This window comes from Oryzias latipes, chromosome 23, assembly GCF_053564925.1.
Source record: "Oryzias latipes strain Hd-rR chromosome 23, Olatipes_Hd-rR_3.1".
NCBI lineage: Eukaryota > Metazoa > Chordata > Actinopteri > Beloniformes > Adrianichthyidae > Oryzias > Oryzias latipes.
In genome coordinates this window covers 6327945-6355020 of record NC_136259.1, presented here as the reverse complement: position 1 = coordinate 6355020, position 27076 = coordinate 6327945, and the positions used below count along the sequence as shown (strand labels likewise).

General features: G+C 43.1%; 2 protein-coding genes across 8 annotated transcripts in view; one reads left to right on the top strand and one right to left on the bottom strand.

Moving 5' to 3' along the window:
- Nucleotides 1–2563: 2563 nt before the first annotated feature.
- ppp1r3aa (protein phosphatase 1, regulatory subunit 3Aa) lies at nucleotides 2564–8884 on the bottom strand. Of its 2 annotated transcripts, none has more exons than XM_011490911.4 (4): nucleotides 7995–8884; nucleotides 7366–7427; nucleotides 7155–7246; nucleotides 2564–6373 (listed from the first exon to the last, which is right to left on the bottom strand). In XM_011490911.4, exons 1-4 carry the CDS (start codon nucleotides 8729–8731, stop codon nucleotides 3710–3712), a joined length of 3555 nt encoding a protein of 1184 aa, XP_011489213.1. In that variant the 5' UTR covers nucleotides 8732–8884; the 3' UTR covers nucleotides 2564–3709. The 2 variants fall into 2 exon arrangements, with proteins under 2 accessions (XP_011489213.1, XP_011489214.1); XM_011490912.4 differs by having other exon boundaries at nucleotides 7366–7424.
- Nucleotides 8885–13951: 5067 nt separating this feature from the next.
- foxp2 (forkhead box P2) overlaps nucleotides 13952–27076 on the top strand; it is a 119614-nt gene continuing 106489 nt past the window's right edge. For 2 of the 6 annotated variants that reach the window (XM_023952093.2, XM_023952090.2), the window contains exons 1-3: nucleotides 13965–14396; nucleotides 21635–21737; nucleotides 22333–22398. The gene's annotated coding sequence lies outside the window, so the exon portion shown is untranslated. Of the gene's footprint in view, nucleotides 14397–21634; nucleotides 21738–22332; nucleotides 22399–27076 lie in introns of all 6 variants that reach the window. The other 4 variants (XM_023952095.2, XM_023952091.2, XM_023952094.2 and 1 more) reach the window with 3 other exon arrangements.

The following is a 27076-nucleotide window of genomic DNA, read 5'->3' as shown; positions in this document are numbered from 1 at the left end:
TAAGACTGGCCAGACTGTTCGCTTGAAACCGGGCACCATACCATCTGTGTTACACCAAACTCACATGAATCAGTAAGGTAAATCTATTGTTTTTCTTTGGGTTTTTTTGGGTAAATTTATTGTTGACTTTTGGATTTATTGTTGAGTTATTATTAATTTATTATTGATTTATTATTATTATTTTTGATTTATTATTATTATTGTTTATTATTATTATTGACTTATTGTTGGGCTTTTCTAAATGATTTAAATTACATATCAAAGAGGTCTAAAACTTCTAAATTTTTAGAAATTATTCTTTAAAATTCTTTGTAATGTTTTTTTTGTAACAAGTCCTGCAACTATGTATGTTTCATTAAAGTTTGTGCTTTTAAGGCTGATGGTTTCTCTTATTTAACAATAACAAATTATATATATATATTATTCAAAAGCTACTTAGATGGCACTAAAGGCTATAGAAAGCATTGTCATGTGGGCACTCACGATCTCACCAAGATGGCGGTGCGCTACGCCACCGTTGGCCAGGCTTCCCAAGCGGGCGTGTCCCCTCTAGCGATATAACTCATTGACCCCACCCTTGCATTGACGTGTTCTCCCTACCATGACAAAGGTGGAAAGATTTCATGTAATCCATGGACACCAGTGAAGATCACAAATCATTGAAGAAAAAAGGTTCAGAGCACTGTCTAGTGGGTCTAGATGACCCATTTTTTTTACCTAAACCGCCTCAAAAAGCGATGTCAGCTCTCGGCAGTCCTTGAACTCATCAGTTTGTTTGCCAATCACATCAGCTGTTTTATCCAAATTTTGACCTAAAGTTTTCCAAAAACAGGTTGAGTGGAGCTTTGCCTGTTTTATTTAGACATTTCCTGCGTTGTTAAGACTTGCTTTGTTTTCTGATTTTTATTTAGTCTCTAAATCTTTTGTTGTAAAACCTAAAACATTTGAATTCAATGTTTAGGATTTTCGCAGTTACAAAAATGACAAACTGTAGCACTCGGGGTTGAGATTTTTGGACAGTTCATTATGAAATTTTCATGTAATATAATCAAAATATATAACTTTGAATAACAGAAGCTGGGTTGTACTAAAAAGACAGATGTCAAGCATTGCATCGAAAAGTAGTTTAAATAACTGAGCAAATTATAAAGTAGATAGAAGCTCCAAAAGGGTTTCCTGCCTTATAGATGGTGGAATGCTGGTGCGACTTTGTTAGACAGTGTCTCATTATAGATCTGACCTCCCTTATCCTCACATAGGCACGTACGCAGGGAATAAATACCAGCTGTGACACACTCCTGGTTTTTTTTTTTTTTTCTTGGTCTTGTCGTTGGCATTCCTGTGCTGCGTATCCTTCCCTGAACTCTCATAAATCAACGCTGACGCCGAACCTTAACCTCATTCTGACCCTGAGATGAAATCTCAACCTGCTGGAGTAAAGAAATAGAAAAAAAAAAAAACGTCATCCAAGTGCTTGGGTCCTTACCAACACGCAAGTGTTGTGGGTTCTCAGACATCACTAATAGAATCCTGTGGACGCCGTGGAATGTGAGAGGACAAATAAGAAGGGCATGTACACATGGTGGAGGCACCATGCCGTCACAAGATCCAGGGATTCAGTTCTCCACGCAGAGACCGCCATCTGGCCTGAAGTCAACTCAGAAAGTGCTTCTGTAAAAGAACCCTCTTTAAAGCCTTTTTTAACTGGAGTAATAAAGCTTTTAGGTTTGTATGCTGTTATTTGGATGACAGAATAGGTTAAAGCAGCTTATTTAGTACTTTGTGAACGTCCTGATTGCCAGATTGCATTATTTACTAACCATATTCTGCTTTTTTTAAATTAAACTCTAAATAATCTTTCATTCCGACTGAACCCTTGTAACACCATTACATATAGGTTTTATATTTATTTTTTTTGTTAGCAGTATAGCTGAGCCGGAGCTCCAAAGTGCGCCAACATTGATGTGTTGCCAGCACCGAGCTGCAGCCAACTTACAAAAGGTCAGCATACCGCAGACCAGATCAAGTAACCCGAACTGAAGTCCCCCGTCATTCAAGTTGCTGCTTCATGTCAATCGTTGTTTCTGCATTTCCGTAAATCGCATCACATTGTAAAATACTTGTCAAAGGTGCAATTGGCTAAATTGAAGGTTTCCCTCTTTGTTTAATTGAAGCACAGAGAAACTGAATAAAAAAACAAAAACACAAGAGTTCTTTGGTGTTCTGCCAAAGCCTTCCTGGTCTGTCTATTTGATCATATTGAGTTTTGGAATTCTGGGTAATGTCTGAATTACTTGGCTTAACAAGCTGTTCTTGATGAAATGGTGTCCTGGAGTGCCAAAGTACGCACCATAAAGAGGTTTAACAAGTTAAAATTAACCGTGGTGATGACTATGACGAATATAGTTGGCTGTAACAAAAATCTTCATGGTATACACGAATATATAACTTATAGGAAAACTTACAGTGAATTACATGAACAACACACACACGGACTTATGAGAACAATCACAGTTGTGGAAACTCTGCTGGGGTTGTGAAAAGACATAATAAAAAATTAAAATAGTTTAAAAAAAACGTGTTTTCTTTATTGACGACAACTAAAGAAAAAGGAAGTCCCTTTGTTCCATTTGGTTTGTCGTGATGTGCCACTGGACCCATGGAACACAGGAAATGACATCACACACATCAAACAATTAAAACACACGCATAAAGCGCATTAAATCGGGTGGGTTCAACCGGCCAGGAGTCTGCTGAAAAAACGTCAGTTTTTGCTAGTTGACAGAAAAAGGTTGATAATTGAAGCTGCTCATAAAGTAAGAGAGAAAGACAGAGGGAGCAAAAATAAATCCACTTACATTCAAAACATGTTCAACAAATTTAAAAATGAATGTTGGTGTTTATGCGCGACTAAATGATTGAAATGTGGGTTTGCTAGTTAGCTACTGTAAAACATCACACAACAGTGTCCTAATGGCCGAGTTACACATCCATGACGTACATTTTGCGCGTTTTCCACGTATGAAATTGCGGTCTTTCACGATACATGGAAGATATGCTGTATGTCATTCATACGTGTTTTCTGCGTTTGTCATTCGTCGATGTGCACAGATGTCCATTGAGGGTTTTGGCTGACGGGTCTTTACGTCAATTCGGAATTAAGCTGTTCAAAACTTTTGGTTGGTTGAGAATTCACGTGTATTTTTCATTTAGTTTCTTACACAATTGTACGTGATTTTTGCATGTGAAAATTTGTGGCTTTCCATGACCTGTCTAACAGACTTTTCACGCCTGTACCACTGATGAATCTTTTTCATATTGCGCATACCGCGCACATATCACATTAAAATCATGCACAAATAAATTTCAAATAGCGCAATAGTCACACAGTCCATGCTCTACATTACTAACGTGTTCTTTGCGTGGTTTATTCGTAATTTTCCCTTGTTCAAATGTGGTTCGTTCGTGATTCATTTGTGAACAATTCACGAAAAGATCCCAACTTCTCTCATTTTTTCCTTGTATGACCAATTTATATCTGTGCAATAGGCGCAAAATGTACATAGGGGCTGTGTGACACGGCCTTAGTCAAATATTAAGCCACATGGTATTTTGCATCAGTACAGTTCTGACTCCACTCTTCATAAAAACACAGGAAGTGAGCATTCCAAATTGTTGGTTGACAATACGCCGACATTTCCGCTTTTGTCTACCCAGCGACTCCTTTGTTCATCTCCTTCTGGTGTCTCTTCCACTTAAAGATCCACCAGCACATTGAAAAGACATAGAGAGCAAAGAATGCTGGGAAATCATAGAGGAAAATGACAAGAAAGAATCCACTAACCAGCAGCGTGCAGATGATCAGTCTGGTAATGTGAGCGATGGTGTATAATATAGACCACCATAGAAGGACGTGGGATTGTTTTGATTTCGTCAATGCTTGGGTCGTTTGTTCAGTGGGAGGAGCTAAATAGGGGGTGTCCTGGCGTTTGCAGGGAAAGTAGGATTGACTTCTCGGTTCTAGAGAGCTACTCTGCATCGTATGACTTTCCTCCACGCCTTGACGAAAACTCCAATCCGTCTGGTCAGAGCAAAAAGTGTCGAAGGGATCTTTCTCCAAAAGTTGGCAATCTGTCACCCCTCCCCCCATGGCATCCGCTGTACTTCCACTGGAAGCCTTCACTTGTTGAACAAAGACCTCCTCCAAAATCCTCCTCACCAAGTCTTCACCAAATCTCTCCACGAGCTCCGTGCTTTCTGCTGTTATCAGGTCTTTCGTTCCATCTGACGCTTGTTCACGTTCACGTGGAGGGCCCTCAACTTCTGCTGACAACTCCTCTTCCTCCGTCACATACCCCTGCTGCCACTTCTGAGGGCTCTCCACCTCCAACTCCCTCGTTCCCTCCGTTGTCAGCTCTCCGGTGCTCGTCCTCTCATTTTCCTGACTCGTATCTTCTTCCATTCTGTCTGCTGAAGAGCCTCTCTTTGCTTCACTCTTCTGTGTTGTGACTTCTCTGGAGCTTTTTTCACTCTTTACGTCCTCTTTTTGACCCCTCAGATCTCGCCCTAAGACGGCCCATCTCAGCTCTTTCCCTTCTGAAGGGTCGAGGTTGAGTTTGTCCACCAAACAAGGTCCGACTGTATCTCGATTGATTTGAAAGATCTTGTTAATCTGCGTCGATTCAGTGGTTGAACGTTCAGAAGGCTTTGCTTCCGCCACTGATTTCCCACCGGGTCCTAAACTCGCCTCTTCTGATGTTTTAACGACATCTTCATCTGTTTCAGATTTCAGCTGATCTCCTTGACCCCCACCTGGTTGGTTGGGCTTTGATGGTACGTCACAGGACTCAAGCTTTGCAGATTTGTTTCCCATTAGTCCAAACGAAGCTTCTAGTGCCATTCTGGTACCAGTCCCGATCTGTTCTCCATCAACCAATAGAACCTCCCCCTCTTCATTTTTATGCTCTTCCATCCCTCCATCTGTATTTATTCCTATGGGCTCAAACTCTTGTTGAGTCATTTGGTAGGGATCAAAATCGTCACCTTCAACCTTCAGCGTGGTTTTCTCATCTCCACACCTTCGGCATCTTCCACATTCCCTTATTTCCCGTTGCTTAAATACCTCTAATCCGCTCTCTGCTTTCCTTTCAGTGTAGTTCATCGTGATTCCCTCCTCCAGTGCTTGTCTGGATGCAGAAAATACATACCTCGCCGCATCCTTTGTCTCCTGTCTGATTGTCTCCCTAAATGCCAGCGTGTCACTCGCCGCATTGTCTGGGGGGGTACCTGTAACCTCCCCTCCTCCTCTGGAAGAAAGACCCTCATCCTGCCTTGCTCCCTGTGAGATCCTATCATCGGCGCTGGCATTCGGAGACTCTGGCACGGCTGTCATGTCTGTTGTCTCCAGCTCCCCTGAGCTTGTTACCGAATCAGCTGTGTGCAATGTGAAGGGCTCATCTCCTCCTATTCCTCCCCCCATCATCCCTCCTGCTTCCTGCTGCGAGGCAGTGAGCTCGTGACACTCGCCCGGACTGCCGACAGAGTCCTTGGACGCGGCCGCTGCCCTCTTGAGGCTAAATTCCCGTGCGGTGTCTGTTTCCGAGTCCGTCTGTGACCTTTGGGGTGCCTCTTGTGCGGCTGCGCTGTCATCTCCCAGGCTGCTGTCACACGCCTCTGCCGGCTGACGAGCTTCAGTGTTTGAGGCAACAGTAGCTGACAGCGTCTCACAGGAGTCTGAGAGGGGCTGACACGCAGCTAAGGTGTGCAAGTTGCCAAGTGCATTTTTGCCCATCTGAAACTCTTCAAACTCCTGACTTCCTGCTGAATATTGAAGCCGAGGCCGCTTATCATTTGAAGGAGACACCGACGCCGCTGTCTGGAGCCACTCTGACTCTGGAACATCAGAGTGGCCCATGCAGCTGGGCCCATTAAGAAAAACCTGCCATACATCGCTCACCGCCGCCGCTTTATTGTCGCTGCCGCCTGCAGTGTCGGGAAAGGGCTCCCACGTATCATTAGCGGAGGCTGGATCCTGTTCTGATGCGCCTGACAAAGTCATTTTCGCTCTCCCAGTCCAGATGTCACCCGCGTCAGGGGGCCCCCACTGCTGCGCCGTGTCACTGTTCCAGTCCAGTGGAAGCAGGGGGATCTGATGGTAGGTGAGCACCTGTGGACTCTCGCGCAGTCGCGTCTTTGGGCATTTACGGAGAACGCCGGGGCAGTCACTCCGCGGAGGTGGCTCTGCTTGAGAAGCCTCCCGGCCGCTGCCTGAGTCACAAGGACATTCCTTTAGTAGCTGCTGCCTCCTCTGGGAGAAGAAGTCCTGCACGCGTGCCAAACGGGCCGCCCTGCGCCTGCTTTTTACGCTTTCCACCTGTCATGAAGCACAGAGGTCATAGGTCAAGCCAATTGTTTACTCCAACCAAACACCCTTTAACCCTTTTAAGACCCACTCCAATGAAAATTGTGTTTTTTGGTGTTTTGGACACATTTTCTGATGATATAAAGTAGGGATGTCTCAATCTGATCATGTGATCAGATGTCAGGCCCCATCATGTAGTTTCAGAATCAATCTGAATCAGACGTATTATTAATATTATGACCAGGGCTAAAGTAGCGATAACTATATAAAGTAAATAAAAATTAAAATTGCATTTCTGAGTATTTCTTTATTTAGTTAGTTATCTAGTTGTTCTCGTCCAGCTGGATAGCTCTGATATTTCTCGCCATTTTTGTAGCAATTAATATAATTCCATAAGATTCTGTCGTGAAAAAAGCAGGCTTTGCTAACGTGAAGCAGTTCACAATGTTGCATAGTTGGACACACAAAACCCGCTTGTCTCCACATCAGAATCAGCTGATTCACGTTGATCACTAAAACATGACACGTCAAAGAGAGAGTGTTATTTATTGGCGTCCCTGGCGACATCGCCAGTCTTAAAGCGTCAAACTTCATTCAGTACGTCTGAAGGAACCATGAGATGAATATCTTATGACAGATTACATTTCTGGGATGAGGCAACGCGTGGCAACGTCTTCTCATGACCATATTTATGCCCTCATCATCAAACTACATGCATGCTGGATGAGAGATCGGCCACTCAGAACGGAGCCCTTTCAACACTTCCTTTGCTCTGTTCCAATTCCACACTCACCAAAGTTTTCTCTTCTTGACGACGAAGGAGGAATTCTGGATCTACCGTCTTCTTCCCGTCAAAAGTATAGACTCCAGGTCTCACCTCTGACTCTGCAACAAAATAAACCAAAGCAGGCTTTTATTGTTTTTTTTAAACGTCGTTACACCACTTTAAGCACAACTGTTCATGCATATGCGCGCATGCATGCATACAGAATTACCAAACACACCTGCAGGGACCAAAGCCGAGTCGAAAGGCTCCCTGGTCTTTTCCTCTGCGCCCCCACTTCTGCTGTGGTTCAAAAAAAAGCACTGCAATGACTGAAAATACATGCACAACGTTTGCATTTTTTCTACCACTGAGGTGCATTTACAGATTTGTTTCACCAAAGACAATCTCAAAAAAATATATATGGGGCTTTTGAATGTGGAAAAAAAAAGTCGCATGAAAAGATTATTATACTTAAGGGATTCAAAAATGCATAAAAAAGGATTCTTGGGAAAACACAGCCATACTTTTTTGTGCGTTGAGGAGCCGTCGCTCATTAAATGGACTGTGGTCAACGAAAATAAAAGGTTTGTTTCTCCCGGAGCGCCATGGTAAGCAGCACACACATGACCATAAAAGGACGGTGGGCTTCTGAGGCCAAATATTCCCTATTGAGAGGTTACATAAGAACTTATTGTAAACACTGGAAAGCGTGACGCTTTACTGCTTTCAGCTTCACTTAATGAGAGGAACAGCAGAGTTTGAAGAGTTTGTGTCGGGTTTCAACTGAGGGACTTTCTCCTTGATTTTGATCAATCGACCAAAAGAATTCTGGGATTTTTTTATACCAGATGTACCGACTTGTCTCACCTCTGAGCTTTAAGGCAGCTCCTCTTGGTTTTGGTCTCGTCTTGCGCCACATTCTCTTTCCCGCGTTGCTGCTTCTGGTGGCAGAACAGGACGTAGTTCATTCCCTTGTTGTTGGCCCAGAATGTGCCCGCCGGCGTCTCGTAACGGAGGCAGAACTCCACCCTGCTGCCTTCCTTCTCGAAGGGAGGAGTCAGGGTGTAGCTGAAGGTGAACCTGTCTGTCCTCATGTCGCTGGATCCGGGGATGTAGTCGGCCGGCATGTCGAAGTGGCTGCTCCACTGGTCCAGAGTGATCCGAACGTAGATGTTCTTGGCGTAGCAGAGGTTCACCACCCGGATGATGCCGCGCAGGGTGGTGGTGCCCGGAAGAAGCTCAATGCTCTCCAGCTCTAGCATCTGCGTCTGGAGCCTCAGATCCAGCTCCTCTGGAGGAAGTGGGACCGTAAACAGGCAGGTCAGGTACAATTCCTCTGACAAGCGGCCTCCATCTCCCCCTTCAGGCCAGCAATCCTCTGCCTCCGCGGCCTCCGCGTTGTCAAACTCCTTCACCGACACCAAATCGAGGCCAAAAGCATCTGCAAACGACACCTTCCTGCGAACAACCGGCGGAGGCTCTGCCTCGGAGTCCTCCTCACTTTCCTCCTCCTCCGTGGCGGAGTCCACAGAGGCCTCCAGCTTTCCCTCGCCACCATCCCTCTCCAGCGTCAGCTCCGAAGCCCGCACGCACAAAGCCTCCATGCCGCGGTCTGGTAGGCAGCTGTCTGCTCGTCCTGCCCGTCTGTCTGGCTCGGAGGGCAGACCAAAGTGCCCCCCCACACACACACACAAGCCTGGCTGCAGTGATACAGGAGAAGGGGCAGCAGGAAGAGGACGTGACTTGACAGATGGAGTTCAGTTACAGCTTGAGCCCGGGCTAAAGATAGACCAAAGCTGAACATTTATTCTCCCATAACATGTTTGCAACTTTTCAGATAAATCGTTAGATGAACCACAAATGGAGTCAAATGGGAGTGAAAATCCTGTTTCAAATGAATAAAATATTTCAACTTTTGACAGTTTTTTGTGGTAAAACAACCGACATTTTTGCTTTTATTACAAGATTTCCATTAACCCTTGTGCTATCTTAGATGACCCCACCCTCACATTGACGTGTTCTCCCTACCATGACAAAGGTGGATAAAGGTGGAAAGATTTAATGTAATCCATGGACACCAGTGAAGATCACAAATCATTGAAGAAAAAAGGTTCAGAGCACTGTCTAGTGGGTCTGGAAAGCCCAACTCCCAACATTAAGGTGCCTAGGATAGCACGAGGGTTACAAGTTAACTTATTGACTGTATATTGAGAACTGGACTGAGTAACCCCGCCCCCTCACGTTTCAAACAGGAAGTACCTGCTCGCTCCAAGAAGCCAAAATCCCAAAGACTTCTATAAAGAAATAAACAGCTATTACTCAGTCATTCTATTTGTCAGATTAAACATTCTTGCTTTGACACCTTTTTTATTAACATGTTCTTGCTAATCAAAACTTTCTTTCATTAGATATTTTCTGTATTGCAAATTCTAAACTGACCAATCAGATGCCTCAAAAAAGGTTTGTCAAAATCTGTTTTAAAGTAGTAGGGGCGTGGCCTTCCAACAACCTCACTCCTGATTAGCGAGAGCAGTAACCATAGAAACATTGACTTAGACCGACTTGCACCAGTTACTGCTTACTGACGATTTCTGGTTACAACAGCGTCCGTATTGCAAAAAAAAAAAAGGAATTGAATGGACTTCTGTCGCTACCGGATCTGTAACAGCTTCCTGATTCGGCCCGCAAGCACGAAAATGCGTCTACATCTGCTAAAGCGTTTTACGGCACTTCCTGGTCAGAGACGTTGATAATATTAATGAAATCTTAAAATGTTTACAATAACTAAACGGTTTATTTTAAAGGTGCCACAAAAAAAAAACTAAAGACAAAAGATATTGTGGATCAGGACTGTGCATATGCAAAGTCAGAACCCACGACTAGGTCTCCCTGATCTGTACCGCAGACATGCAAATGTTTTCTTCTTCTGTTTCGCTTGTGTAACCCTTGTGCTATCCACTTTAACGTTGGGAGTTGGGTCATCTAGACCCTCTAGACAGTGCTCTGAACCTTTTTTCTTCAATGATTTGTGATCTTCACTGGTGTCCATGGATTACATGAAATCTTTCCACCTTTATCCACCTTTGTCATGGTAGGGAGAACACGTCAATGTAAGGGTGGCATCATCTAAGATGGCACAAGGGTTGACCAGAGAGAATGACTCCAAGCCGTATGGTTTTCGTGATGTCACACGTCGTTGAAATTTTCATTGTCTGTAATGACAACATTAAACAATTGTACGTTGTCTTTTGCAGCTATTAAAGATTCAACTCTTCTGGGAAGGCTGTCCACAAGGCTGAGGAGTGTGTTTCCAGGAATCTCTGACCATTATTCTGAAAGCACAGTGGTGAGGTCACACACTGATTTTTGTGGAGACGGCCTGGCTCTCAGTATCCGCTCTAATTTATCCCAACGTTGTTCTATCAGTTTCAGATCAGGACTCTGTGCAGGTTAGTCAAGTTCATCCCCACCAGACTTTGTCATACATGTCTTTCTGGACCTTGGTTTGTGCACAGTCATGTTGGAAGAGGGCGGGGGCCCACTCCAAACTGTTCTACAATGTTGGGTGGATGGAATTGTCCAGAATGTTTTGGTATCCTGAAGCCTTCAGGGTTTCCTTTCACTGGAACTAAGGGGCCAAGTCCTGAAAAACAAGCCCACACCATCATTCCTTCTCCACCAAATTTCCCACTTGGCACAATGCAGTCCAAAATGTACGGTTCTCCTGGCAACCTCCAAACCCAGACTTATCCATCAGATTGCCAGATGGAAAAGCATTATTCGTCACTCCAGAGAACACGTCTCTCTAGAGTCCAGTGGCGGCGTCCTTTACACCACTGCATCCAACGCTTTGCATTTCACTTGGTGATCTGTGGCTTTGATGCAGCTGCTCGGCCATGGAAACCCATTCCATGAAGCTCTCTGTGTACTATACTTGGGCTAATCTGAAGGTCACATGAGGTTTGGAGCTCTGCAGCAATTGACCGTACAGAAAGTCGACAACCACTATGAGCTTCAGTATTACAGTTTACGTGGCCTACCCGTGGTTCCCAAACTCTTCCATTTTCTTCTGATAGAGCTGACAGTTGACTGTGGAACATTTAGGAGCGAGGAAATTTCATCACTGGATTTGTTGCACAGGGGGCATCCTCTGACAATTCCACGCTGGAATTCATCGAGCTCCAGAGAGTGGCCCATTCTTTCACAAATGTTTGCATAAACAGTCTGCATTGTGCTTGATTTTACAAACCTGTGGCCAGGCCACATTAGGACATCTCATTCTGATCATTTGGATGGATGAGCCAATACTTTTGGTAATATAGGCATACACCACCGATGTATAACTTTAATATCCTCTAATTTAATGGAAATTGCTCAACTGCCACAATGTTGCCAACATGAGGAAATGACTTAAGATTCACACATACATTGGACCGATCGGGTCGCCGTTACAGATCAGGCAGCAACAAATTCCTTTGGTTGCAGCCGGAAGTGAGTCATTCTCTATCGGTGACGTCAAATTCTATGGGCGATGTCACCATCACTGTCACTCAGCCCAGTTCTCAAATACAGTCATTGGGCCGAACTTCATGAAGATACTTCTCCGAGGTTTTTCGGTTGTGCTTTTTTCCTGTGATTGTGTTGTCATCCCTACAAGAGAACGCCATCTTTATTTTTACAATTAATATTTGCAATAGAAAATGCAGTGACTTTTGTAAATATTTACAATATTTAATGATTTTAAAAAGACCTAAGTGTGCATTGAATGCATCGCTGCAAAAATCTCTATTTAAAATAATGAGTGTTTGTTTTCTTCTTACATTAAAATTCCTTGTCTTTGTGTTGTTTTTAATCAATGTATCCCTTTATTTCTGGAATGGGTTTGATACATCTGTGTGATTTTGTGTTTTTGACTGAAATAATGCTTGAAATAAACTACTTAATCAAATCAAAATGCTATGTTTTTACTTCTGTGACTACACCTAGTGTTTATTTATTTTTTTTTTTACACTAAACAAAGATCCAATACCAGTAATCTTCAAAAATACTTATTATATAGTTGTTTATTCAAACTTAGAACACATTTTTCCTTTAAAACACATTTCCTCCCATTTAGGTAAGAAGATTAAGCTTCTCTTTCAATTTTTGACCAAGTCATTGATGCAATCATCACCTAGCATGTTCTATGAAACATACATGTAGATGCTATACTGTTAACTCCTTCATACTGGATGTCAATAATTCCCAAAGTAATGTTAAATCCAGGAATCCACATGATAACTTGAATGAAATAAAAACATTGAAGAATATTTTTTTCATATAATTGGAAATTAAGAAAAGCATGCAGGGGTTTAAAATGTAGATAAAGAAATAAAAAATACTCAGATGAAGTTAAAGGAATGTCTATATGTTGAGATTGTGAATCAGGTTTGACAGTAGATGGTAGTATACTATCAAAATAAAAGTTTTTTCAATGAAAAACACCCAATTTCCTGATATGAGCATTTATTTATCATATTTTTGTTGGACCATATGTTTTCTCAGAATAAATGGAAATTGAAGGAGGTAACAAAATATTTGCTTTTTACATTTATTTTGGAAATGCCTCCTCAAAAACACCGACCGCTAGATGGCAGCAAATCATCACCCTAGAAGCCACATCCAGTGTGTGAATCTTTATAATTTACTGCGTTTTTGTGATAAAAATGTATAAAATACATTTTTTACCTATATATTTTTTCATAAAGTTGACAGAGAAAAGGAAACAATTTTGTAATTTTACATAATTAGGTCAAAAGTAGACTGTTGTCGTCTTTTATACACTATTACACATCAACAAAAAGAAAATAGTTAAAATTTAGAGTATTTTTTCTTTAAAATATGTTTATTTTAACCACAAATGCATCTTGCCTTCATTCATTATGTTCGTACAATACTGTTTAATTTAGACCTTCGATTAGCTCCATGTTAGGAAAAAACATGATGGAGAAAAAAAAAACTGTCCATATTTCATGTAAAATTATGCCTTTGAAAACTGATAAGAATCAGTGCATTTACGTAATGACCTTGAACGTCGCACTAATTCAAAAATGTTTGATTTTTAACGCAGTTTGAAATATGGATCTCCGTGAATTCACAACAATATTTGAACAATTAAAATTAAGTGTATGAAACAAATAACAACAAAAAAAAACCCCTCAGTTTTACTTAATTCATTAAAGGGAAAAGTCACAAATTAGTGGTAAACATGTCGATTTTATTCGAAATGTAGCATTCATTACAGTAATTTGAATTTTTATATCAAACTCTTATCGCTGTGCACCTTGCAGACTTATATGGTAATCATAATTTAATTCATATATATATATTTAGTAGTTGTCTCTTTTTTACAGCTAGTCTTTTGCTAAATGTAACAGAAAAAGCTGCCGTTAAGAGTGTCTCCACTAAGGTAAAATTCTCTGAAAACCGTGGAAATAATCCAAAGAAAATAAGGAAATGTGTACAGATTTTCTCCTCAGTAATCCCGGTTAATTTCCGAACATGAAGGCATTTTTATTTTCCCAGGCGCAGCAAAGCCAGCACACGAGCACGAGGCTTTTCAGTTGAACTTCACCGTCTCTGTCCGAAGCACCGAGAACTATTTGCTTTAGACTCTCGTGGAAGCTTTCCACTCACGACACGAAATGGTAAAAAAAAAATGATTTAAATAAAAACTACCCCCAAAAAAGTTTAAATAAATAAAAAAAACACCGGAAAAGTTTTTATTTACACATGGAGCAGGTGGCCCTGACGTCACACGAGGTCGCAGTACGCCCAAAAATAACAACACACACACACACACCTCCGCGCACAAGCAAGTGCCTCCCCTGGGGGGGTTTCTAGTCCCAAATATCCTCGCTTGCTGGGATTCAGCTTGATGTGTGTTTGAATCGAGGAAAAAAAAAGTGGAAGAAAAAAAACAAGGCGCTTCTTCCTCGCATTGCGCGTCATTCAAACAGGACTCGGTGTACTGCTTTTCTCTCTGTTGCATTAGTAATAACAGCGGCTTTGACGAGAGTCAGTGGGAGAGAGTGTGTGTGTCTCCCGACAGCGGTGCCCAGCAGAGGAATACTTGACCTTTTTTTATTTACTCTGCAGCTTGTTGTTCGTTTTTCCCGGCGGTTATGGTGGACAGTCACGCGCCAGCGTAGAGGACAGCGACTTCTCACCTGGTGTGTTTCCGCGAAGGAAATATACCTGCCATCTTTTTTTTGTGTGTGTTAAATCTGGGTAAGTTGTTTTTTTTTTCTGACCAGAACCTTATTTCTCTCCTTTACTTCTCCTGACTGACTGAGGACATTTAGTTGAAGTTTTTAAATGTTATTTTAGCTTCTTATTTATTCACAAACTGCTCAACGACTTTTTAATGTTTATGAACTGTTGACAGGTTTAACCTGTTTGCTCAATGGAGTTCGGTTCGGTTCCGTTTAGAACAAAGTCCAAACGTTAATTTGTCTACAAGTTGACTTTTAAAACTTTTTATTTTTATTTATTTTTAAATATCTGATCCTGAAAGTAGCGTTTTTGGTTGGTACTCACCGTGAATTAGAATCAATTACAAACAAAATACAAAATAAAATAATTTGAACGCGGCTATTAACATTTATCAGAGCTAAACATGTGAATAATTTTATTTGTCTTAAGTTATTAGTCACATTTTTGTTATTGTGAAGAGCTTGAAGAACCGTTTTAATGCGTCTTTTAGCTTTAGAAGATGAGTTGTATTTTATTTTGAAATCTACGTTTTGTCTTCTGCAGTTTTCCATAAACAATTTTATTAACTTAGATGTTTCAAAACGTGGCTTATCATTTTATGATCATTTAAAGACTTTAGATACATTTTATTCTCCACTATTTGTTTAAATATTCCAACTTTCGTTTTACTTTTCTGACTTAAACTGAAAAATCAGATTATTCTTTAAAAGGACTAAGTGAAACAAGACCTGAGAACAATAACTGATAAGATGCTGCATAGCTGAGAACAATGTTTTCCAATTTAAAAAAAAAATAAAATAAAAAAATTCTTGGATAATTCAAAAAGTGGCGTCCCATGAGCTCCTCAGGCCCGCCTCCCTCCGATCAGCTTTTTTGCCCCAGTCCGAACCAGCCTGGATGCTAAAGCTTGCAGAGTGCACAGGTGTTCCCTCCTCAGCTATGCAGGTGTGAGCCATCCCCCCCACCCCATCACACACACACACACACTCTCCCTCATTCAGCAGCTCTCACTCTTCAAAGGCCTGGCAGCCATAAATGCCCCACATGAAATATGTCAGCGACTGGTCACAATCAGCCTCTTTGTTGGAGCCCGGCAATCGTTTTCTGTAAAGTGTGTTTCCATGCTGGTGTGTTTGCTGTGCGGTAAGCGAGGTCACTAGACTTTCAAACAACAGCATGAACCCCCCCCCCCTTCTTTAAGCAAAAGGAGACCTGCCATTAGTCTCTTCAAGAGTGACCCTTATCGGGAGCGTTGCACTTATTACCCCAGCTCTCCCCCCCTCTTTGCGTCCCTTTTTTATTTTTGATTGCTGCATTCATCATGGGGTGGTCGTGCTCTACATTATGGTAATAGGAAAATGAATGTCCTCCACAGGATTAATGTGTATACCCCTGTCATATGTTTCAATCATTTATCAAAATTAGGATTCGACTTCCAGCGCGCTGTGCCACGGCTGGATTTTTGTTTTCCGTTGCAGCTGCAAACGGTCATCCCTATGGGGCTGATGGTACTGAAACGCCGTTCGTCTGTACATTTTCTTGGTCTAATTATTTTTCTCTCTCTATATATATATATATATATATATTTTTTTTTGCTCCCTTCGAATTAGCTTTCAATTGTGCCATCTCCCATCCCCCAACCCCTCTGTAATTACACAGACCGCTCGCTCAACCCCTTGAGGTGTTTCTACATTTCTGGGGGCGGCGGCGGCGGCGAGCGGTTGAGATGATCAAGGGGAGTGGTGCGGCGGCTTCCTCCTGGACAAACTACCTGGCGTGTTGTCATCTCGGGTTAACTTCGCCCCATTCCTGAACCCAAAGTCGATTAAACGGCATGTGTTCTTGTTTTATCTCCGCTAACTTCATAGAAATGTTTCCATGACAACCTCCGTGCAAGTTAAAGCGACCTGAAGTGATCAAGCTCTTCTTTTTTTAAATCCTCATCTCCTCTTGCACTTTACCCCCCCCCCCCCCCCCACACACACACACACACAACCAGTAAGAATGGAATTTATGTTGACAGTTTTGGCCTTTAATGGCACTTCTGTGCCGGGCAAAAGTATTTGTTTACCGGGATCATACGCCGCTAGCTGTCAGTTTCAGAGTTTGACTTCTGGAGATAAAAGAGTGCATTACATGCTTAAGAGGCCACCCCCCCCCTCTCTGCACTGCAATTATCCACATCACAGTAATGATGTTTTGTGTCGTCCCCCCCCCCCAGATGCTGGGAGTTTTGAGACGGCTCAGACTTTTTTAGTTCCGCTCCGGGTCACTTCTTAAGCCCGGGTGTTGGGCGAAGGCGAGGCACCTCCTTTGGGTCGGGAGAAAGCGGCGCTGGGCGGAGTCGGGAGATTATAAGAGGGAGCCGGCGGGGTCCGAGGAGAGGCAGTTAACTTTGTTCTGTCTGGGCGCGTGATCTGATTTGTTTGGAGTTCGTTTCTCGGGATGTCATGTTTGCTTGGCCCAGTTGAGAAGACTCTGGTTATATATTTACTAAGAGGAAAACAATCGAGAGTCAAAAATCCTCCCCTTTCAAGGGTCGTAAAAAAAAATAAAAGGGCACAAACAAACGACAAATCTCCCAGAAGCGCTGAGAACGCAGCTGTCAACTTGTGTGGACGAGTTCAGTTCAAAGGCAGAGAAACGTCCATGCAACACTGCAAAAGTATTTTAATTTATATAAACAACTATTCTTAAATGTTTGCATAAACAACTCCAACCTTATCTCCCTTTCTGAGTTATCTACCAAACCCTGACTTCCCTTTTAGCTCCAATTTGAGCCTTTATTTTGGTGAGTTAGCATGGCGTGAAGGCATTGCTGCCTTTATGAAAGCCACGGTCAGATAGACAATGTCCTCGGGTTGGAAGGAAAAAAAAAATGTTGGTTTTTGAGGTCTTGCCCTGAAAAGAAAACACAGGGTCAGTCATGGCAAAAGGCAAGGTCGGTCAGTGGTGCTCGGGTGGCGTTCGCTCGTAAACAGTCGGGCGTCATTTATGGCTGCGAATGGTAGCGTTTTTGAGTGACCTTTATGTTGAGACTTTGCAGCATTGACCAAAAACAAGACAGAAATGCTCTAGAACAGTAATACATGAGATTGCTCGCGATGAGCTTTTCAAAATAAAATGTTTTCTCCAAGGACACCTGGAGAAAACGCAGGCTGAAATGTTTATTTCAAACATGTTGTGGGTTGGAAAAAAAACAAAAACATGTCAGTGGGGGGGGGGGGGGGGGGGGGGGTTGTGTGTGACAGTAACCCTTTCTGACAGGCACATTAGGCTGCAGAAAGAGCATCCAGCTCGGGGCTGGGGGCATATGGTGCTGCCTTCTGCTGGCGTAGCTTTAGACCAAGTTACAACACTCGTGCAGGGTCATGACTGTCTCAGGTTTGTTCCTTCTGCCTCACCCATGTATAGGAATAATGCGGGGGGGGGGGTTATTGTACCATTGACAGACTACGTCGAAGCTTCAAGTCATGCTCCATTAGTGTCCGACCGTAATGACCAGTCTCAAGTTTAAAAGCGTTGACGATGTCGATTCTCTCCGTCCCAAACACCCAGAGGGTAGTCCCCTAATCCCGCTCTAAACGATGGCCGCCGCGTCTTCACCGCGCCGACTGCTTGACGGTTCCTTTTCCTGCGCTGCGGATCGAACGGACTGGGATAATATGTGGGATGACGCGGGGCTTTGATTTGAAGGCAGCGGGTCGCTGGGAGGGTAATTACAGCCCACTGTGCAGCTTCCTGGATTTCCCAAGGATCACTGCTACAGGCTTTGACGCTTCCCGAAAAACAAACTGAAATGCCCACAACATCTGGACCCCGACAAAAACATTGTTTTCTTTTAATTGTAATGATATTTGATGAGTGGTTTTTAATTTAGACCGTCGTTTCTGGGCAGGCAGTAAGGCAGATGGTGGAGGGCCCATCAAAGCTCCAAACTCCTCCCGGCAGCTGTTGGGTCGTAAACATTTTTTTTTTTTTGTCTTTTAATTCTTGCGTCTTCCGTCTGCGTAGCGCGGCTTGGGTCAAGAGGAGTCAAACCTGTTACAACACCTGTTTCTGCATACATGCAAATCTGTTGTTTTGTCATTTCATTAGGCAAGGCAAAAGGACGAGAGAGTCCCTCGTGGATGCAAATGCGACTGGCGCCGGGCCGAGTTGGCACGCCGCTCAACAGAAAGGTGCCGGAGGCAGGCTCACGGGAGGGACAGGAAGTTGCGTTTCTGCTAATCAACCATCAGCTTGGATGGGTTCCCAAAATTTTGAGTGAACGCTGTCTTGCTACTGGGTGTGTAGTGGTGGTGGTGGTGGTGGTGGGGGGGTGACTCCCTCTCATTAGACGTCTTTATCTTTACTGGGAAGATCTTTAAGGCATGACGAAAGCCCGAACCTGCCACACGCGTGCCTGCCACACGTCATTCCACCCCCCCCCCCCCCCTCCAGCTCCACGGTGTCCTCCCCTCCCCTCCCCTCTCCTCCTCCCATCCTCATCCCTCCATCATCTGGCGGCCTCCCCGCTGTGATTGCCTCTTAACCACATGTGCCAGCGCTGGGGCCTGCTCCTGCTTCGGGGCTAATTGTCCACTGGTGAAGCTGCACGCTCGTTGGCGGGGGACTCCCCTTTCCTTCTTGGGGGGAGGGGGGGATGACGACAGTTTGGTTGCAGATCAAGATCTCAGTTTACTTTTCCCTCTTCATGTCCCGAGGTTGGCGGTTGTAATCCGTCAGCTGTGCTCAATGCAACAAACGTACCATAAAATTAAAGGTTATTGCCGAAGCGCCATGCCAACGCTCCCAGACGCTAGGAGCCGGTGTGTCGCCCTGGAAAGGACTGCGCTGTGTTTCTGCGTCTTGTCTGCTGCCTTTGATCACACAGATCCACCACTTTTTATGAGTCACCCCTTGATCGATTGCCTTTTGTTTGGCTGAACCGTTTTCCGTTGAAACAAACTTGAAAGTCCGCTGAATTCCTTTCAGGTCGCTCTAATCTCATGAGAGTTTGTCGTGAAGGGCCTCCCTGAGTGGAGGCTTGAAGGTGAGATGGATGGATGGATGGATGGTTGGTGGGACCGAACCGCAGCCTCACAGCTGAGCTAATCTCATCTGATAGCTAAGGCCTTCCTCCTCCTTTCTACACTCCCCCTCCTCATCCTCTTCTCTTCACCAATGGCTCAGGCTTGCAGGTCTGCTCTTACCACGCAGAAGGCATTAAAGCCGGGCCCCACAAGCCCCCCTCTGATATGGGAGAGTTCATTAGAGATGTGCCTTTGATGGGCAGCCTTTTCATGTGACTACCGGTTTTCCAAATACCTTGATGTAGAAGCTTAAGAAGGCATTGTGTCGTAAGCCTTTCTTTTGATGCGACTTATTTAGATCTGCATAGTAAATCAGTGGGAGGGGGGAGTAAATAACCAGCCAGCAGATGGAAGCAAGGCGATAAGGCAGCGGCGAACAATCGCGTTTGTATTTTGTTATGATGTTGACAGCAGCTAAAATTCACTAATCTAGAGCCGCTGATCTGCATTTCAAAGAAATCTCATTTAGCAGCGGGAAGGATAAAGTTCCTCTCATTGTGTCTATTTTATTGCATTCTTTGCTAATTTATCTGGCTGCAGATTTAACGCGCGGGGCTCGGCGTGGCGGGAGCCGGCATCCGCACGTTGCATAGGGATAGAGGGGGGGGTCTTAAATACTGTGAAAGCGGTTACGTCTAGACTGTGAGCTGAGGGTAATTACACGTCTGACCATGAATGGAATGAGTTTGAAGACTCATCTTTCTTCAGGCGGCCCTGAATTGCTCGACTAACGCTGATAAGGAGCAGTTGGTCCCTACAGAAATATTGCTCGCGACTTTCCATACCCCCCCCAACAAACGCCTAGGATGGTATTTACTTTTAAGATAAAGTTATTGTGTACAGTAATCTGACTTGTTAGCATAATGCGGTCTTTCATGGCAGGACCCTCCTTTTCCTGCCGTGTGGAGGTATTTGTGGTGCGCGTCTTAAATAGTTTATCTTGACTTAGAGCTCTGAGCTTTTTGTAAATATCAGCCTATAGCAGTATTAGGCCTTCATGAATACTTCAGTGCATTTTGCCATATTTATAAGTTGATAGAACGTACCAATGGTTTTACATTTTTGGGGCGTAAATCCATCTGTGTTGTTTGCCAAACCCCAGCGCAAATTGGAGGTCATCCCGACTAATGGCATGCCAAAAGCTTTTCCCGTGAATAAAGGATGAATCCGCAGAGTCCGATGGGCTTAAGTCTAAACACGGCAAAATAGTTGCGTTGTTGACTTGAAAGCCTCAAAAGTTGCACAAGAATTACAGTCTGTATTGCCACAAAACCAACCCACCGACTAATTCTGAAAGTTTTTTTTTTTTTTTTTTCTCCCTGCGCCCCCTCCCGTCCCTCATACTTATGAGTTCCCGCTGCACCGCAATCTGCTGAAATATTATAGCAGTTGACATGTTTTGTTTTCGGCGGCGCTCTTTGAGCTCTGGGCTTTTTTGTACAGTTCAGAGAGCACATTCCTGGGGATCCGGCAGCCGCTGGTTGCCTGTAGGGGTCATTGGAATTCTGGGAGAATAGAAGGTGGGAATAAACACACAAAAACGTGCATCTCGGGGAAAAGAAACCCCCATTTTGTGCTTCTTTAACCCCCCCCCCCAGGAGTGGAAGTTAACCTCCATCGTCCTTCTTAGGTACTTTTTGTAGTTTATTTATCCCAGTGTGATAGTTACTGTCCAGAGTAAAGTATGCCTTTGCTTAACTTGTGTGATTAACCCAGAGAATCCTGAAGGTCTTTAGCATGCAGGCTTCCACGCAGACAGCTGAATGGGTGGGGGCGGGGGGCACAGGAGAAATCAATCGTGTCAAGTTAGCGGTGTGATTTACTCCGCGTTGAGAGCTCAAGCCTTCCAGGCACTGCACCTTTTAACTTCAGAGCGAGCTGCGTGGGGGTGTTTTTTTTTTTTTAGGAGGGGGGGGGGGGGGGGTGTTGTGTTAGTACACGGCCTGTTGGTGCCTGTTGGTCGTCCCGAGCTCTGACTAAGCCTGACCAGTTAGCGGCTTTCACCTCCACATCGTAAAGAAAATAGTTTTGCGTCGAGCCCACACTTGTCTGCACTGAAGACGCCACAGCGGGGAAAAGAAAACCCCATCAAAACCTGAATGCTACAAGGTGGACTTTGAACTAATGATATATATATATATATATATATATATATTTGTATTTTTTTTCTTGTCTTAGTGAACCTACACCGCCGCCTAAACCACCGCCTAAACCCCCCATCCCTAATCCAACCACCTTTCCAAGCGACAGACCACAACAACAGCAAGTTTCCCCCCTCAGGGTACGTATTTGAACAAAGAATCCCACAGACTGAAGAAGAAGAAAAAAATATTACAGCATCAACTGTCTTCAGCAGTCCACCTTAAGAGGAACGGCCTTCAAAGAAAAAACAGTTTCCAAAGTTATCTCTGTTCTTTTCACATACAGTGACAGAGATTGTTAATCTGCGCTTCTGTCTGCAGCCGCAGTGTTGTGTTTTCGGTTGATCGTACGGCCGGTTGGGGTTGGGGGTTGGGGGGGGGGGGGGGGGGGGGGTCACAGGGGTTTCCATACCACTTCATATGTAACAAATCATCTTGTCCGCTATGATAGAATTACCCCTCCACTGGGCAACCTCTCAGTCCAGCCTGTTTGGTTTCACACTCCAAGGACTTTCAATCTACTCTCACTTAGTCCGGAGTTATGATATGCACTCCAGAACCCCCCCCCCTGTTTTGGGTTTGGTATGGACCTGTTGACATCATCATTAAGAGTTGAGGCAGACTGATTAAAAACAACTTTGGTTGCATTAGTAGTTATGTCCTGATGGGTTTTTATCTTTTTCAGTTATAAATATTGTTTTTGGTCAGACATCTTTGTTTTTCCCCTTTTTTTAGGATGAAATATGCAAACTCAGCACCCGTAGATGAAAGCAGTCAACGCTTAGAGTGAAGGGAAACTTGGTGAGTAAAAGGACCTCCTGTTTTTGTGTCAATGTTTTTCATGTGATGTTTTTTTGAGAATAATATGAATTTTATGAAGCATGAAATCAGGCAGAACTTCAGTGAATCTTTGTGTAGATGTTGTGTTTTTTGATTTGGAGAAAGTTGCCGCGACTACCTGAATGTAAAAGAAACTGGATTATAAGGCGCACCATCAGTGAATGGTTGATTTTTGAATTTCTGTTATATAAGACGCATCAAACTATAAGGCGCATTAGGCAAGACGAAAGAGTCGGAGATAAGTCTGTCAGTCAGACTTAATTAACTGCGTTCACAGTAACTCTAGGACTTGTAACACCGTACACGTTAGCATAGTTAGCACTTGTAACACGCTACACGTTAGCATATTTACGATACTTGTAACTCCCAACGTTGTTCCATAAAAAACCAGAACCATACCGCTAAAACAAGCGTTACTGTGACTACGCTAGCTCCCAACTTTGTTAATAACATGTAAAAAAAAACACAGTCTGACATTGCTACACATCAGCCGTTTTTACGTATTTACAATAACACCCAACCTAACATTTTGACGGAGTGCTGTGTCCCGAAAAACATCAAATAAACACAACCAGAATTAACCATATATAAGACGCTCTGGATTATAATCAAAATTCTTGCTCTTAATTTGCGTTTTCTATGCTTGATCTTCAATTATCTTCAATTTTATCTTGAAAATATCTCAAAAGCTCTTGTTTTAACAAATTAAAATTCCTCTAAAACCGCAGTCTAGATGTTTTCAGATCAATAAGAGCAGATAGAGTTATTTTTGGACCGTCCAGCTCACATTTCTATGATTTCCTGTCATTGCACCCTCAACCCCCAAATGGTTTGAGCTAAGCAGAGTTCCTGTGAGGGGGCAAACGGGGGAACCCACCATGGGTCTTCACCCTGGGCACTCAAAACCGTTATGAGGAGCATAAATCAAAAGGACTTGGATCCTTCCCCTTTGGTCGCCTCCATTGTGTGGCTGAGTTGAGCTTGGTGGGGAGGGTGGAGGTTTCAGGGTATGGAGATGAGGGGAAAGCCCCCCCCCCCCCCCCCCCCCGCCTTCCCCTCACAATCTTTATCTACCATTAACCCCAATGCCCCGGTGTGTGGCTGAGATCAGGGCCCGTGGTCAATCCCCCATTCAGCGCCACCCAGAATATTTGAAAGTTAAGCTCTGGCGCTTAACAAAAAGAAAGAGTCTCACTCATCAAAGGCTTCCCTGCTTTCCCTCGGCGTTCCGATGGTGTTCCTGTGCTCTTCAAGAGGCAGGAAAAGTTTAGAAAGTTTCACAAAGTTTAGTTTGGGGTATAAATGTCACTTTCTGTCCCAAGATAAGACCCATCTAAATCCAATCCAGGAACTCTCAATTTCCTCCTTAACCGCACCATTTAAAGCTCAAACAAACACGGCGTGTTCTCCTTAAATGCACACGCATCCTGAGAGCTTAGTGTGACGGCACATAACTGAATAAGTAAAAGTTCTTTCTGGCTTTATTTGCATCGCTCGCCTGCAGCACCAAGATGTTTTCTTCTTAACATCTGAGCCAAATGAGGCAGAAATGGTCTTTTCAAAGTGTTTGCAGCTGAAGTGTCTGATCTCTGCCTGCTTCCATCAATGTTTCAGCTCCTTCCTTCCTCAGAACAATACAGGAGGCTTGTTAAGTTTGATATAAAGTCTTTCTGAATACACGGAATACTCCGGACTGTTGCTTTTTCCTCTAGACCGAATGCTGACCATTTTTCAGCATGTGACGACCAAAACTTTTTTTTTTATACATAAACATTTAATCATTGGGAAAAAATGTTTTTACTTTAACATTACTTCCCTTTCTGTATGCCTTAGTCACAACTCCCCTTACGGGTGTTCATGCTAATTTTTCTATGGGCGTGCTGCGGGTGACGGGGTGTAGCTAACACTTAAACAACATGTAAGAATAATTAAAGGTGAAGCAGGTGAGGCGCAGGCATGTCTGACAACACTGTCTTTCTTTTTTTGTTTTTTTAACGTCCCTGAACAATGCACACTGCGCACGGAGCCAGTTGGTGCTGTTCAAGTGATATGTGTGCGCTCCTTGCGTGTGTGACTGTTAGAAAATTAGACAATCAGTCTGTGTGGGCGTCCTACATTTCACCTGCACACCTCTTGTGTGTGGCATTTGTGAACGATTAGTAGTGGCCAGTACTCGCAACTTACTAATGACTAGAGTGTGGCGTGCAACAGCATCACTTGTATGTCATAAGTGTGTGTAACTTACCTTTATCCTTAGGAATACTTCAGTAAATACTGAAGTATTTATGCCTTAGTAACAGCTCTCCGTACTGGTGGATAGGGGCTTTAGTAAATACTTACCAAACCCACAAGAACTTTAAGACACACCTGCACCCTAAGGGGCAACCACTCCTCTCTACGACCCTCCAGGAACCCGGACAACCCAAAAACCCGCCGCCCCCGTAGCGGTCCGCCCTGTATGGGTGCAAGTTTTAGGGCACTGGAATCCATTTTTGTCATTTGGGTAAAACTGCATTGAACTTTATGAATATTTATTACTGACTTGGATTTATTATTAAAGCACTTTCAACACCCAAATACATAGCAGATATTTTTTTTTTAATTTACAGAGTAAAATGATGAATTAGGAAGTGATAAGCGTACAGTGTTCCTTTGTTTACATTCTAAAAATAACCTGGAGTATGTGAAACCGGCGAAGTAGGATTGCAGATGTTTTAAGGCTGTAACACTCCTCACTACACACTTTATCCACTTTTCTCAGACAGACATGAACATTTTCATGCTTCTTTTTCTCTTGTTTAAACTCTCAACGCTTAAATGTTCATAGAAAAATAAGTCCAGTATTATAGAATGAAGACAAAGGTCTTATAGCAATTGAAGATTTATTTAGATTTGATGAGCTGAACGCATTCTGGGCAGGAGATGCGACACGGAAAGGGTTTGATTGACAGGCAAACCAGTGCACTGTAAGAAAAACATGTGCGAGACCGCAATGTTCTGTATTCAGAACCTTTATTTTCTTTAGTCTTCAAGAAGATGTGCCGTAAAGTCAATTTTGAAATAAAGCCCGATCACCCTTTTTCTAATCCCCTTCCTCAGTTTTCAGGAATTTGAAAGGGAGATCTTTTGTCGGAGTAGAAAAGCACGTAGATGGCTGAGAGTCTGGAGGAGAAACCCTGAAATGTTTGTCCAGAGTGTCCACAGTTGCCATGAGAATGAAGCCAGAGTAAAAGCGAGGTGGCTTCAACGCCTTATTGCTTCAGAGAAGATAAAGAGTCTATTGATCTTTATGTCTGCCTCTTTTCTCTCTTTTTTATCTGCTTGTTTTAAAAGTGCCAAACCTTTATCTTATTTTAGGGACACATCTGTAACTTCAAACTCTTGTTGATTTTCCTCATTTGTGTGAATGTTTTATTGTATCTGAAACTTTGGAAGTATTAAGCCATTCGAAATGCCTTCTTGAGTAGATTCATTCAAAACCAATCAGGAATTCGTATTGTTTCTGTGCATATGCATTTGAGAGAAGTTGGTGTGGACGCCGCCGTCGATGGCGTCCATCCAACAGGCTGAGATTATTGTGAAACCCAACCTGAAGCAGGCCTGACATCAGAGCGGCCTGACATCGGGGTGAACTCCCTCCTTCAGGTGGGAAGAATTAAAAGTGGCTTCACCGACAGGTGATAGTGTCTGCTGAATCCGTCACACAGTTGTGCATTCTTACCCTGGAGGCCTGAGCGCTAATTGTTTTGACAGATTGAACTTTTGTGTTATCACCAGGCTGTCATGGAGCCTCGTTTTTCAGCGTGCACACGTTGCCTAAAGCTTATGTTAGGCCTTCAAAGTACAGTGTTTTATAGAGAGATCATAATCATAACATAAACTAACTATATGGCAACTTAACCTCCTGAGGAATTTTGTTTATTCCAGCGTCTGAATATCGTTTTAGTGTAAAGCGTTGCCAGGATTTGACTTCTCAATATGTTTGTGCTTGATATCCTATAAAGATCCTTTAACTTTTTCATTTGTCAAGGACAGTAGAGGCTGGCTTCAAAAAAATCCTTTAAAGTCACATTTAGTAAAAATGCAAAATCAATTCATTGAATCCATGAATTTATTTGCACCGAAAGGTTAATCAGGGAAACTATTTTCAGTTGATTTTTAATACACATGACTTTAATAATCAACTTAAAAAAATATCAAAGCAATCAATCAAATCATATCAAGTAATGATAGCTTAAAAAATAAATTGATATTTAATCGCAATACAGTCTCAACTTGAAACTTTAAATTGAATGAATTCAGTATTTTCAAAGTAAAAGTCAGCCCTTATTACTGTTAACTTTACTGTGTTTTACAGGATGACAGGGCGCATTAAACAAATAAAAACAGTCAGATTACCGTATTTTCCGGACTATAAGTCGCACCAGCCCAAAAATGCATTATATAGTAGAAAAAAACACAGATAAGTCGCTCTGGACTATAAGTCGCATTTTGACGGGAAATTTATTTGACAAAATATGAGACCAAGATATAATAACTTGCACAAACTCATATGACAGAATCATAGCAGACTGTTTATCTCATAATTTCACAGTAATTCTTTCTCAAACTTATTTATTTATTCCTTTCATGAAGCATC

Excerpts from the sequence above, each read along its gene's own strand:
- ppp1r3aa (XM_011490911.4), bottom strand. The coding sequence starts at position 8,731 with ATGGAGGCTTTGTGCGTGCGGGCTTCGGAGCTGACGCTGGAGAGGGAT. Across the intron at positions 7,428-7,994 it reads AGCTGCCTTAAAGCTCAGAG|CAGAAGTGGGGGCGCAGAGG; the intron begins GTGAGACAAGTC and ends TTTGAACCACAG. Across the intron at positions 6,374-7,154 it reads GTCAAGAAGAGAAAACTTTG|GTGGAAAGCGTAAAAAGCAG; the intron begins GTGAGTGTGGAA and ends GCTTCATGACAG.